At 47.9% G+C, this 14648-nt stretch overlaps 1 protein-coding gene across 6 annotated transcripts in view; it reads left to right on the top strand.

Moving 5' to 3' along the window:
• XYLB (xylulokinase) overlaps positions 1–14648 on the top strand; it is a 65926-nt gene that overhangs the window by 27694 nt on the left and 23584 nt on the right. For all 6 annotated transcript variants that reach the window (XR_006385078.1, XR_006385079.1, XM_044252667.1 and 3 more), the window contains 7 exons: positions 180–295; positions 1048–1163; positions 1808–1881; positions 3236–3332; positions 11218–11276; positions 11803–11890; positions 14496–14590. Coding sequence is in view for 4 of the 6 variants with exons in the window: in XM_044252667.1 (XP_044108602.1) it covers positions 180–295; positions 1048–1163; positions 1808–1881; positions 3236–3332; positions 11218–11276; positions 11803–11890; positions 14496–14590 (645 nt within the window). In the remaining 2 variants the exon portion in view is untranslated. The remainder of the gene's footprint in view (positions 1–179; positions 296–1047; positions 1164–1807; positions 1882–3235; positions 3333–11217; positions 11277–11802; positions 11891–14495; positions 14591–14648) is intronic.

Genomic DNA, 14648 nt, shown 5'->3' with positions numbered 1-14648 from the left:
TTCCATGAGAGCCTAAATCTGGTTGCTAATTGGTTCATCTGGTGTGGGAGGGTCAGCAGAGGTTTCTCTGAGGAAGTGGCGTGTACTCTGAGGTCTGCGGCATGAGGAGTGAAATGATGGAGCTTCGGGGGTGGTGGAGGTGGGGCAGAGGTGCCTCATCTCTGGCCATTTCTTCCCAGGTCAGCCTGGGCACCAGCGACACCCTATTTCTCTGGCTCCAGGAGCCCATGGCCGCCCTGGAAGGGCACATCTTCTGCAACCCGGTTGATGCCCAGCACTATATGGCGCTCCTGTGGTAAGCTTGGTGGGCAGTGGGCACGTCTGGCATTATCTGGAGCCCTTGAGCTCTTCTTAGCAGGCTTTCGTGGCAGCCAAGACCCTGGGACTCACTGGGTTTTTCTGACAGCAGAGCTGGGTGGGGAGGAACCCAGGACATGGAGTGTTCCCCAAATCCAGATTCGAATCCCATCCTCAACACCCATATCCTGTGTGGCCCGGGGGCAGACCCCAGAGCGTGTCTGAGCCACAGTCTCGGCTCATGAAATGTGTTGTTAGGACACGCGTAGCACATGGTAGACGTTCAGTAAATAGTAGGAAGCACGCTCTGCCCCTGATGGTTGTCATGGAGGAGGTGTACTCTGCACCCTGATCACAGGCCTTTGGAAACCACCAGAGGCACCTAGGGAGGTTCCTGAGCCTCTAAGCTCTAGGAACCATTGGAGAATATGTAGGTCTAGTGAATAAAGCTGGCTCTGTTCCATTGTCCAGGTGGTGTAACGTGTAGAAGCCACGTTTCCCATATTTCCCTGGGGTGTCTTCGTGGCAGCCTCTGTAAACAGACCGACCCTAAGATAGGCCTTCCCCACTTACTCCCAGGGACCTTCGCTGATACCTGAAGGAGAGCCTCAGATCTCTGCTGTCCACTGCCTGGGGTTGTGGTCCAGCCCGACCTGTAGCCCTTTAACCTGGGACTCTTCCCCAAAACACATGGGTCCAGCCAACAAGCACTGGGTGCCCCCCCCCTCAGGGTTCTGTGCACTTCTGCAGCTTTAAAAACGGCTCCCTCATGAGAGAGAAGATCCGCGATGAGTCCGCTTCCTGTTCCTGGAGTGATTTCTCTGAGGCGCTGCAGTCCACGGAGATGGGCAACGGCGGGAACCTGGGTAGGCTGTTTGGTGATGCCCTGGCCTGTGAAAGGCAGCAGCTGCTGGCAGGAGGGCCCCAGGGGAAGGGAGAGAGAGGGCCTTGGAGCAAGCCAGGGGAGCCCCAGCTGTCGGTCCTTCTGCTCCGTGGGCCTTCCAAGCTAGCATGAGACCCAATGATGTGAGTTAGTAGGGCCATTCTCCGTGCTTTGAGTGGAGGGCTCTGTCCGCTTCAGAGCCCCTGGTGACTACCTCAGGGATGGCAGCCATGGCTCTTGCTCCACTCTGGTGTGTACCCATCCATAGCTTTCTGCCCCAGCTGCAGGGTTCTGTTCAGAAGAGGGCCCAACCTTGGGCCAGGCCTCCTGAGCAGGGAGGGGACGCGCCACCCTCGGCCAAACCTGAGCTGGTGTTTTCGGGGCATTGGGGCAGCTGCCTCTGGTCCGGGCTGTTGGGTGAGAGTTGGCTGAACTGTCTCTAAGAAGATATAGCCCCAGCACTTCCAGTTCCTGTCTTTCCTGCTAGAGAGCAAGACAGGGAGTATTCCCGTCTCTACTGGGGCCAGAGATGTGGGGTCACGTCACCCTATTCCGTCCTAAGTCTTTGAGAAGCTTATATTTTGCTTTTGATTACTGACAGTAAATCTCTTCCTGGTCTGGTTTCAGGTTTTTATTTTGATGTAATGGAGATCACCCCTGAAATTACTGGGCGCCACCGGTTTAGTGCAGAAAACCGCCAGGTATGTGTGGTATGGGAGGGAAATTGGCTCCAGTTCTGAGTGTTGAATTCAGCAATTGCCTCCCAGGTTCTGCTACTTGAGGGACTTCCTGTACTCCACTATTGCTTGAGCAAACATTTGGATGGGCCAGAGTGCATTTCCATCCTGGGGAACCCACAGGATCTAAGACGCTGTTGTCTCTCACAAAGAGGAGTACAAACACCTGGGGGCTTTCCCCTGAGCTAACACATGTCCACGCTGACCGCCACTGAGAGCTGTAGAGCCTGTTCCCTCGGCAGGCTCAACCCTGCACCCCCAAAGACTCACACTTTCTCCAGATCAGGAATTCCTTCCTGATCGAAAGCCTCTGGGACAGGATGCATGAACATTTACTGAGCACTGTTTCCCTCCAAGCACACCATGCTGGTGGCTTCCCGCATCCTCCATTGACTGCTTAGAGCATCTTGAGGTCCAGAGATGCTGAATCATGTGCCCAAGTCACCAGGACCTAGGAGGTGGAGGGAGGGGGCCTCCAGACCCTATCCTCCCTGGCCCTGAAGCGTTATTTCCTTTCCCCTCCACCGTGCTGCCTTTCCTGCGTGGGCCTGAGTAATTCCCTCTGTCTAGTAACTGTTACAGTTAGAGTTGGCATCAGCTTGGTGGCTGATGAAGTCACTGTATGTTGGGTTGTAAGTGGAAAGCCTTATGCAAACTGTAGCGGGGAGGGGCTCACCTCAGTCTTCTGAGGAAGGGTCTCTTTGGTTTCTGTTGTTCCAACAGAGAAGACGTGCCTGTTCCCTTTTGCATAAACCCATCAAGGTCTGTCAGGGAGAAGGCAGGGTCTGTCACTGGTCTCAGTGAAGCTGGGGTTGCCGCCTAGCAGCAGTAGCCTGCGCGACACTCCACAGTGTTCTATGGGTTCTCAGCATAAGCTCTGGGTTCTCACTTGGGACCAAACACCAAGATCCGGCCCTGTTGTGTTACTTGATCTTTAGAACCACCGTGAAACTCAAGTACCATTATCGCCTTGGTTTTGTTAAGAAAGAAAATGAGAATCCCAACGAGATTTACATAACTTATTCGAGGTGGCAGAGCTGAGCCCTGGGTGGCCTGAGACCAAGCTCCCCAATGCTCTGGCTCCCTGAAGTGAGCACACCTGAGGCTGGGGTCACGTATGTGTGGGGGACATGCTTGTGTGCACACATATGGCAGGTACTTAGTGGGTCAAGAGCTCCAGCTGTGTGTGAGCTGCCCAGGAGACCCGAGTCCTGAGTTCCGAATCCGGGCCACATATGCACATGCACGCACAGACGTGTGCACACACAGTGAAGGGACAGCAAAGGTTTTCACGGTGCCTACTTTCTCTTGGGGACAGGTCTCAGCATTCCCGGGGGCTGTGGAGATCCGGGCACTGATTGAAGGGCAGTTCATGGCCAAGAGGATCCATGCTGAGGGCTTGGGTTACCGAGTCAGTAAGTGAGCGGCTGCCGGGCTGTGTTCTGGGGCGGGGACCCTCACACCCTGAGGTGCTTGTGACCCTTCCTGGCCTTGAGGCCAGGCCTCGCAGGGCACTGTCTGTTGAGGCTTCACTCCAGGGGCGGGGGGAGAGGGAGCCCAGCCCCAGGTGGCTAGGGAGAAGGTGAGTCAGTGGGCAGAGATATGCAGGCAGGCAGGGACGAGGGGGCACTTGTTCCTGCTTCTCTGCTCTGTCCCCAGTAGCCTGACCTCCTAGCAAGTAGCTGTAGCACTTAGAGACCTTTCTGTAGCCCAGACCTGAGACAACATGATATCCCAAGCCCTGGACCCTGAGGACATGGGCAATGCCAGTGGGAGAGGTCTATGCTGGGGCCACCTGCCTCTGGGGCACAGCCTAAGCACTTCAATTTGGACAGAGAAGAGTGGGGATACAGAACCACTGTCCCCACCGAGAGATCTGGAATGGAAAGGCAGGGCAGGATGGGTTGGGGTGGGCACCCACGGGAAGAAAGGGATTTCTAAGAACTTGAGCTATGGAATGGGCAGCCTCAGGGGGCAACCAGTTCTCCTTACTGCTGGCCCTGGAATGGTCTGGGGCACAGGCTTCTGCCCTAAGGGTGGAGTCCTCATGATACTTTTGTGGACAACCTGAGCTCTGTGTAGTATGTTTTCTGCCTTTGAGCCAACCAAGTGCAAGTGTGCTCTGGAAGTCAGCACTAGGTAAGCCTTTCCGGGAAGCCACACATGCACACCCACCCCGGCAGTCGCGCCTCTCCGTGAAGGCCTAACGGAGATGTGTACCCGTGAGCTCTAGAGACTTACAGGAGAGCGTCATTGTGGCTTGTGCCCACTGGCCCCATGCTGCAGCCCGGCGCCAGCGGGTGGTAGGCAGGACAGGTGCATTGTGGGCTATTCATGCAATGTGACGCGACACAGAAATGAAAATAAACCAGCCTCCACCCTGGGCAACGAAATGGATGAATCTCTCACATGTCACTCAGTGCGAAAGAAGCCAGGCACAACAGTATGCGGGGTGGGATCCCATGTCCGTCAAGTTCAAAACCGGACGAAACGATTTGCTGTCACTGGAAGCCAGGGTGGCGAGCCTGCTACCTTTCAGAGGTAGAGGGCCTCTGTGGTGCTGTTGGTGTTCTCTAAGTTACACGCGAGCCTGGAGTTTGTGAGAATTTGTCAAGCGGTCAGCTTATGAGGCGTTCTGCATGTTTTTTGGGGTATGAGTTCACCACAAATTTGAAAGTAAATAAAATGAGCATGATAAACATTTCCATTTCTCTCCATTCCGTCACTCAAAGTCTGAAAAGAAATTCCCTGGGGCACCTGGGTGGCTCAGTCGGTTAAGCATCTGCCCCTGGCTCACATCATGATCCCCAGGGTCCTGGGGTCGAGCCCCATGTTGGGCTCCCTGCTTAGCGGGGAGTCTGCTTCTCCCTCTCTCTCTCCTCATCTCCCTCCACGTGCTCTCTCTCCCACACCCTCTCTCTGCGTCTCTCAAATAAATAAATAAAATCTTAAAAAAGAAAGAAAGAAATAGGGACGCCTGGGTGGCTCAGTTGGTTGGACGACTGCCTTCGGCTCAGGGCGTGATCCTGGAGTCCCGGGATCGAGTCCCACATCGGGCTCCCAGCTCCATAGGGAGTCTGCTTTGCTCTCTGACCTTCTCCTCGCTCATGCTCTCTCTCACTGTCTCTCTCTCTCAAATAAATAAATAAAATCTTTAAAAAAAAAAAAAAGAAAGAAAGAAATACATTCTCCAAAGATCTCCAAAGATTTCAGAATCTCCTGAAAAGTGAGACGGTGAGCAGGGCAGGGATGGGGCTGAGGTTGGTGCCCAGTGTCTGGCATGAAGGGTTCTCCGGCCAGCAGAAGGTGGCACTTTGTCGGGAGCTGGCCCCAAGCAGTGTGCAGGAAGAGGCGGTGAGAGTAGAGAAGTCCTCCTCGGCACTGGAGAGGGGATGGGATTATGACACCATTCCCAGCCTTTAAAGCATTTTTGTGCAAACCCACATAAAGTTCTTTATCCTCTTAGCAAGCTTAAAGGCAGTGTCAAACCTGTCCTGCCAGCTCTGCTGGGTTCCTCTCCAGTAAGATTACATAAATGAACATGCCTGGAACCAAGCAGGGCTACACGAACGTGAGGCATCATTCTCCCAGCTGCTGTGTGGACTGACCCATGTTCTTAGGGGACTTGCTTCTATAACTCGACATTATGTTTATGAATTCATCCGTGTGAATACCTCGCTCATTGTCGGCTCTCCCAGTGGTGTGGCGATCCATCGCGGGCTTGTACCGGGATCGACTGATCCACTGTTCTCTGACGGATGTTTGCACTTCCTAGCTCAGTGTCATGAACTGTGCCGTGAACAGTGCATGCCCTTGGCTGATTTTTCTTTACTTCATCCGTTCTGTGTGACAGGGATCAGTAAATTGACCACCTGAGTGTACAAATTTTTTTTTCTAGAACTTGTCATGTTTGGCTAACATAATGTTTACTTTGCTAATCAGATACCTTTGGGCTGGGCCTGCTCACTCCGGTGCCAGTGTGGCACAGGTGCAGCCATTCCCTAGCCAGTCCCCTCAGTTACTCCCTTCTCCTGGCCCCGCAGACAGTCCTGTTGTTGGCACCTGAGCCTACAGCTCCTGCTTCTTCTTTTTTTAAATTAGATTTTATTTATTTATTTGAGAGAGAGACAGCACGAGCAGGTAGGAGGAGCAAAGGGAGAAGCAGGCTCCTCGATGAGCAAGGAGCCCATGTTGGGACTCCATCCCAGGACCCCGGGGTCATGACCTGAGCCGAAGGCAGACGTTTCGCCAACTGAGCCACACAGGTGCCCTCTTGTTTTTTTTCTAGTAATGACTTAAGATTTCAACCTAGATACCAACACTTAACTGCTTTGGATCACTGTTTGGAATTTATATTCTCTTTAGTAATTATATCCCCCACTAAAAGACATTATATTATGTTCCCTCTTTTCTCTTTTTTCTTTCTTATTTAAAGATTTTATTTATTTATGTGAGAGAGAGAGAGAGTGAGCACAAGTAGGGGGAGGGTTAGATGGAGAGGGAGAAGTGACTCTCCACTGAGCAAGGAGCCCAGACGCAGGGCTCAGTCCCAGGACCCTGGGATTATGACCTAAGCTGAAGGCAGAGGCTTAACCTCCTGAGCCACCCAGGCGCCCCCTCTTCTCTCTTTTCTTTACCTCCCATTTTCCAGTTCCAGAATGCTACTGTTCAGTGTGCATTATGCATCAATAACTATTTAAATTGTACACTTGGTGGCTTTCCTTGATTACCACTATTTATTATATCACGCATCTAAGTGGTTTTGTATCTTTCATCTTTGCTTCAGGACATCCTTGATTAATTCTTTCATGTAGAGGTAGAGGTATGGGGGATGGTCTCTGTATGAAAATAGGTTAATTTTGCCTTCACACTTAAATGCTACTTTTTATAATATGTGGAATTCTGAATTCAAACATCATATTATTTTGCAACTTTAAAAATAACATTCTGTAGTCTTCTGACTTAGAGTGTTGCCAGTGAGAAGCCCATCTGAATGATATTGTTTCCTCTACAGAATCTTCTAGAATCTTCTTTCTTAGGATTTTGAAATTTCTCAACTAAAGTCTAGATATCAGGCCTTATGCCTTCATTGTGCTGAGCACCTGCTGGCCCCTTTTGCCTGAATATATATGACTTTTTCTAGCTTGGGAAAATTTATTACATCATTTCTCCAATGATTTCTTTCCTTCATTTCCGCCGTTCTTTTTACTAAGATTTATATTAGACCGGTGGTTTCCGACTGAGGTGGTTTTGCCCCCCAGAGGATATTTGACAATATCTGGAGACATTCTGGGGTCACAAACGGGGAGCCCTCCGGCATCCACCAGCCTGGATGCCGCTGCACATTCTGCAGTGTGCGCGACAGCCTCCCCTTCCCCCCTCCCCTGCGCAGCCAATGATTATCCAGCCCAAGTGTCAGCTGTGCCCAGCTTGAGAAACTTGTCTAATACAGGCCTGGTGTGGGCTCTCTGGCCCTAACTGCATGTTGCTTTATTTCATCATAGACTTGTCATTATTGGGGGCCCCAGGCTCAGTCAGAAGACCATGCGACTCGTCATCTTGAGGTCGTGAGTTCGACCCTGTTGGCTTTAGAGATGACATAAATAAGTAAATAAAATTGTTAAAAAATGAACTTGTCACTATCATACTCTGTTTTTAAATTCATTTCTTTATGGACTGTCCTTTCTCAACTAGGAAATAGGCTCTTTGAGAAGGAGAATCTCATCCATCTTGTGGAACCATCTATTCCCACTTAATAAACCACTGCCAGGTGGTAACTGGGCTCCCCCTAAGTATTTGTAGACTGAACAGCTCTAGAGGATAAATGAATTCTGTGTCTTCTGACTTCATTCTGTCACTTGTCATTTTAAATCATAGGGAATTTCCTGGACTGCATCTTTCAGTTTATTGTATTAGATATGGCCGTGTTTATTCTACTATTTAGTTTTTCCACCTAAATGTGTTTGTCATCATGTATCGTTTTTTATTTTTATTTTTTAAAGATTTTACTTATCTATTTGAGAGAGAGAGAGCGAACACAAGTAGGAGAGGGGCCAGAGGCAGAGGGAGAAGCAGACTATCCACTGAGCAAGGAGTCTGATGTGGGACTCGATCCCAGGACCCTGGGATCATGACCATAGGCACCCCTATATATCATTTTTTAATTTTTAGAACTCTGTCTTGTGTCCCAGTTCTTCTTCGTAGTGGTTTATTCTTTTTAATGGATTCTATACCTGTTCAAGTACACGAGATGATAAAATATTGGGATTTTTTCAAATTTGCCTTTTGTTGCCTGGGTTCTTTTCCTTCTGAGGTAGTCTGTTCACAGTGATCCTTCTCTTTCACACCGTTGGTTTTTCTCAATCACTTTGGCTGTGGGTTGATAGTACTGAATGAGTAACTGGGTCTCAGTGTAGACAGCAAGCCTAGGTTGCTGTTCACGTACGAGGCCCCTCCTCCCAGTGTCCCACCCACCTGCCCTCTCCAAGCTGCTGAAGTAGATGGCGTGACAACAGGCAGATTTAAGTTGAAACTTGTGAGCATTGGATAAGCTTTAAAGCTGGAGTCCTCCCTACAAAGGCTCTCCACATGCTAAAATCAGCAGCATTTCATTCTGATTGGAAGATGAATGCATCCTATTTCTCTGATGGGTGATTGCCTGTCCCTTTCCATGTCTGCCCCCTTAGCTCAGTATTACTTCACCCCTCAAGACCTCCAGGCCCCCTCCCCAGGCAGCAGCTCATTTTGGCTGGAGGGCAGTTCTTTTTTCTTTTTTTTTTTAAAGATTTTATTTATTTATTTGACAAACAGAGATCACAAGTAGGCAGAGAGGCAGGAAGAGAGAGAGAGGAGGAAGCAGGCTCCCCACTGAGCAGAGAGCCCGATGTAGGGCTCAATCCCAGGACTCTGAGATCATGGCCTGAGCCAAAGGCAGAGGCTTAACCCACTGAGCCACAAAGGCACCCCAGAGGGCAGTTTTTTTTTTATCTGAGGGTCAGATGCTGCTGCTGATCAGTGGAAGTGGATAGAGACAGAGGCTGAGAGTCTTGAGTTTCTGAAATCACTGGTCTACTGTCAGTGCATGAGGGCTTCCGAGTCCCCACCAACACTTAGCATTAAGCACCTTTGAACCTTTTGCTAATCTGAGGGATGTAAACTAGTATCTCAGTGTTACTTTCATTTGCTTTTTTTTTTTTCATTAATAATGATTTTGAACAGCTCTTTATAACTTTGGGTTTTTTCCTCCATGAATTGGCTGTTTGTATCTTTTACCATTTTCCCCACATTGGATTTCCCATCTTTTTCTTAACCATTTGCAGGAGTTTGTCATATACTTCAAATAGTACTAGATCCTTGTCAGCTTTCTGTGTCACAAGCATCTTCTGTCATTTGTCTGTTATCCTTATTTATAGTGTTGGCAACTGAACAGAATTTTGATTAAATTAAATCTGCCAATACTTCTTTTTAAATTTTATGCTGTTGAGATGCTGTTGAAGAGGTTTTTCCCCTCTTCCAGTGCCACAGAAATTTTTTTTACATTTTGTACTGTTCGTGTAACTTCCACGTTTAGACCTTCTGGAGTTCACCTTTGTGAATGGTGTAAATCAGGATCCGGTTTAATTTTTTTCCACATGATGACCCCATTCCCTTTTCCTTCACTACTTGTAGTGCCCTCTTACTCATTTATCAAGTTTTTATATATATATATGTGGGTCTCTCTCCACATCCCCTTTGCCATTCCATTGGTTTATTCATCTGTTCTTGGGACAAACCATCATTACAGCTTTGTAGTATGTACTAGTTGGCCAGGTCTGCATGACACAGTACCACAGACTGGATGGATCAAACAACAGATATTTATTTTCTCACAGTCCTGGAGGCTAAAAGTCTGAGATCAAGGTATCAGCAGGGTTGGTTTTTCCCACGGTCTCTCTCCCTGACCCGTAGATGCCTCTGTCTTCACGTGGTTTTCCCACTGTGTGTCCTAATAGACTTGTCTTATAAGGGCAGCAACCATATTGGATCAGAGCTCACCCTAATGGCCTCATTTCAATTAACTACCTTTTAAAACATGTATCTGTCTTTATCTCCAAATACGGTCACATTCTGAGGTACTAGGAGTTAGAACTCCAACATACAAATTTTGAGAGGACATAGTTCAGCCCCAAACATGTCTTAATATCTAATATAGCAATTCATCCCTCACTTTTCTTTTTTCATTGTTGTTTTAGCCATTTATGGGTCTTTATTTTTCCATAAATATACTAAGTTGATTCAGTTCTTTTATAAAAAAAATACAGTTGGAATATATGTTTAGGTTGCCTTGAATTTATAAATTCATTTGAAAAAGTTGACACTTTTATAATGTTAGTTCAAATCCATCCAAAACCATGGGACATCTTTTAATTTACTTAGATATTCCTTTTTGTACTTTATTAAGTTTCCATTTTTTTCCCACGTAGATACTTCTGAATTCTTTGCTAAGGTATTTCCTGGCTACATTGTATTTCTGGTTGCCATTGTGAATGGCAACTATCACATTTGGTAATTGATTTTTGCTAGAAATGCCATTGTTTGTTATAAGTTGGTTTTTGTATCTGGCTACCTTATTAAACTTTAATTAGTTTGCTTATTTTTAATTTTCTAAGTAAGTAGTTTGTTATCTGTAAAATAATGGTAGTTTTATTTATTTTCTTTTTTTTTTTTTAAAGATTTTTATTTATTTATTTATTTGACAGAGACAGATCACAAGTAGGCAGAGAGGCAGGCAGAGAGAGAGAGGAGGAAGCAGGCTCCCTGCCGAGCAGAGAGCCGGATGCGGGACTCGATCCCAGGACCCTGAGATCATGACCTGAGCCGAAGGCAGCAGCTTAACCCACTGAGCCACCCAGGCGCCCTATTTATTTTCTTTAAATCCTGATACATTTATTTATTTTTCTTGCCTTATAGGCATGGCTAGTATAACTAGTACTATGTGACAGAGTAGTGGATGATATTAAGTCTTTGTTTTGTTCCTACTATTTATTATCTATTGCTATGTAACAAATTTCTTCAAGACCTAGTAGCTTAAAATAACAGTGAACATGTATTATCTTACGTGGTTTCTGTGGGTCAGTAATTTTGGATTAATATAACTCAGTCATTCTGGCTGAGGTCTTCTTCTCAAGAAGACTTGAGCCCTGTGTGATAAGCAAGAGGCATTGGCTCAGTACAAGCCCTCTGTGGCTGAAGAACTCTGCAAAAGTCTTTTTTGTCTTGGAGAGATTGGTACAGCCATCAATGTTTTCTTCTTCCTTGCAGTGCCCAAGACAAAGATTCTGGCCACTGGAGGGGCATCTCACAACAGAGACATCTTACAGGTATGTGATGATAGCAGGCCAAGCAGTAGGGCCTCTTCCGTGTCTATTACTTCTAAGAGCCAGACACTGTCCTTATTGGACTGCCTCTGTTCCTACTGTTGCGGATGTCTGAACACCAGACTATCACATCATGGGGCTGTCAGTGTCTTACTTGGACACTGAGCAGTTTTGGATGTAGCCTGAGGCTGTGTCACTATTGACTTATAATATACCTGTCTTAGATAAAAATTCTCTAAAAGAAGAGCCCAAGTTGGGAATTCTTCTATAAGTGGATTGTTGAGAAAGTGCTCCCAGGAGACAGTGAGGGGGGGCAGGTAGGGCCAGGGGAGATGCTAAGGCCCCCAGGCCACCCTGACTCTATTATTATTAGGGTGGCATGGCCGAGTATACTTACTATAAGGCAGTAGAGGTGGAATGGAGGGCATCAGAAGACACATGAGGAAAGAGAGCATAGAAAATGTGTGCCAAATGTCTGTGTTCCCTCCGAGGAACGGCTTACCCCAGTAAGAACCTCCCTCCTTTTCAGGTGCTTGCAGATGTGTTTGGCGCCCCAGTATATGTCACAGACACTGCCAACTCAGCCTGTGTGGGCTCCGCATACCGAGCTTTCCATGGTAGGTCGAGGGTTGGAGAGCAGAGCCTTCTGGAAGAGTTGGGGCACTGGCTGGGCTAAGGGGGATAGAAAAGGGGAGAGTGGAATGTTCCCAGTCTTTAGGGACATTGGAGTCTTGGGCTTCGGTTTCATTTTTCTCCCTCCTAGCAGGCAAGAACCAACTTCAAATCTTCTGTTCTTTTATTCTGTATTTAAAGTGGGGAAAGAAAAGTAGGTTCCTAACTGAATGAGGCTTGGTCACACTCAGGCTCAGCACAGGGACATTGGGAAAGGATGTGGGACATGCTGGAGGGAACATGGGGGTGGGTCTGGACAACTGGTGGGCAGGAGAAGTGGATGAAGTCCAGGGCCATCATTTCAGCAAATGCAGGAAGTGAAGACAAAGCTGAAGGCTTCAGAGCCAAACAGTCCAGCACTCTGGACAGCTCCACGAGGGCCCATCGCTCTGATGGAAACCTTGCTGAAACTTGGATCTCCCCCTTCTAGGCAGGTTCTCCTGGGAGCTGCCCCTGCCCACAAGGGGCCCATTTAGTCAATCTGCCCTGTGCTCTGCTGGCTCCGACTGCTCCTCCAGCTGCCCATTTATCTCAAGGGCTCTCTTCCCTCTGGCAGTTCTATTCATGCATTTACTCTTCGCTTTTTAACACACCAATTTAAACTTACATGTTTCTATCAACATTGAGAATTAATCAGGGACCAGATCCTTCTCTTAATAATTAACCCCTTACTCTTTGACTCCCCTCCCTCCTTACCCTGTCTACCTCACCCCACCTCATGCCACCTCCTGTGTCAAGATCACTGGGTAATTTATTTCCAGATTGTGTTTTTAATTAAACTTTACATCATATTGGCTTTTATTTGTATTACCTTATGAATCTCTCTCTCTTTCTAAATCTGTGCATTTCTTTCTCCTTTTTGTTTTCCATGGTAGTTTTGTTGGACTCTACAACCTAGATAAGTTTAAGAGGGAATTTAGTAGGTGATAATTTTGGAGGCGTTACATACCCTGCGTGGACTTTGTTTTACCCTCTAAAAGAATGCTACCTTCTGGGGCACCTGGGTGGCTCAGTTGGTTAAACATCTGACTTTGGCTTGGGTCCTGGGATTGAGCCCTGAGTCAGGCTCCCTGCTCAGCGAGGAGTCTCCTTCTCTCTTTCCCTCTGCTCTTCCCCCCACTTGTGCTCTTCCTCCCTCTTTCTCTCAAATGAATAAATAAATAATATTTTTTTTAAAAATGCTACCTTTTTTGGGCAAAGGACCCTAACTTCAAAATACTTTCTCTCAGCACCTTGAAAATACTGTTTCCATAATCTTCTGGCCCTTAGTGTTGCCCATGAGAAGCTCAGGGCCCACTTCTCACTCTTCCTCCTGCTAAAGTAGGAAAAGCACTGCCCTTTAGGACCTCCACTGCTATGTGGCACTGCATTTCTTTTTTATTTTTCCCTTTCTATGCCTATTGTGTTGCCAGAGGTTACCTGGGGCAATACCCCACTCTGCCCTTCAAAACTGCAGCCCATGCAAAGTCCAAGCACACCGGCCCTCACCCTGAGGTGTCTCAGCCACTTCACGTCTGTTCTCCCAGCTGTGTCCAGGCTGAACCTCACACATAGGCAGTCTCTGAATGAATGGACAAGGGACCAGTGTCTTTTGAGTGGTGTCTCTGCTGCCCCCCACCCCACCCTGTTCCCAGGCAGCTCTAAGCCGAGATATCCCAGCATTTTCTTGGAAACTGGGCCTCATGTCTTCCCCAGGCCCTGCCTCACTCACGGTGGTCTTGTGTTTCCCTGCCAATCTGAGAGCACTCCTTAAAAACTGTCTAGAAATTCCTCACTTTTCTGCCCACTGATGGTAGACTTCCCTCCTTCCCAGCCCTGTGCTCATTTGCTTGGGAGTGTTTATTGAGTGTCTCAGGTATGCAGGTGCTGTGTGAGGCCCCAGGGCTCTTCTGGAGACCCAGTGCCTGGCTTCACAGAGCTTTGGGCTCAGCAAGGGCAGGACCTTAAATCTGGGGCCAGAAATTGTACGAAGTCTCTGGGGACAGCAGATGGTACTTAGGGGTGGAGGGTTAGGGAGCCTTGGAACAGGTGACATTGTAAACCACAGGTTGTCTGAGAAGAGCATAGGTCCATGAAGAGAGGAAACGGAGACTCTCCACACAGTGAAAAGGCTCTGAGGTAGAAGGAATCCTAAGAAGTCTGGGGTGGCTTCAGTGCCCTGAGCCATGGGAGCCAGGTGAGGGAGGAGAGGCAGGCAACTCCTCCTGTCAGGTGTGGGGTCGGGGAGGTGGTGGGGAGTCGGGGGGGGGGGTGGTTGGTGACAGCTGCTGTCTCAGTGAGCAAGACAAAGTAGGCCCTGCTGGGGAGAGGTCCGCACATTAAATTTCTCTCTCTTCTCTAACAGTTTTACTGAGGCACAATTTATATGACAAAAAAATCACCCAATTTTAAGTGTACAGCTCAGTGATTTTTTAGTAAATTTACTGAGTTGTGCAACCATCACCATAATCCCATTTTAGAATATTTTATCACCCCAGAGATAAGATGCTATTTTTAGTTAATGTCTTCATTTGCAACATGCACTGATGTGAAATGAGCTTTCCCTTCTAGGCCTTGCAGCTGGAACAGACGTGCCCTTTTCAGAGATGGTGAAGTTAGCCCCAAATCCCAGATTAGCTGCTACCCCAAGCCCAGGAGCGTCTCAGGTGAGAGACCTTCAGAATCTGGTCGTAGCCTTTGCATTGTGAAAATCAGCCACAGTTA

This window comes from Neovison vison, chromosome 6 (genome assembly GCF_020171115.1).
Source record: "Neovison vison isolate M4711 chromosome 6, ASM_NN_V1, whole genome shotgun sequence".
In the NCBI taxonomy this organism is placed as follows: Eukaryota; Metazoa; Chordata; class Mammalia; order Carnivora; family Mustelidae; genus Neogale; species Neogale vison.
This window is presented reverse-complemented; position numbering and strand designations above follow the sequence as displayed.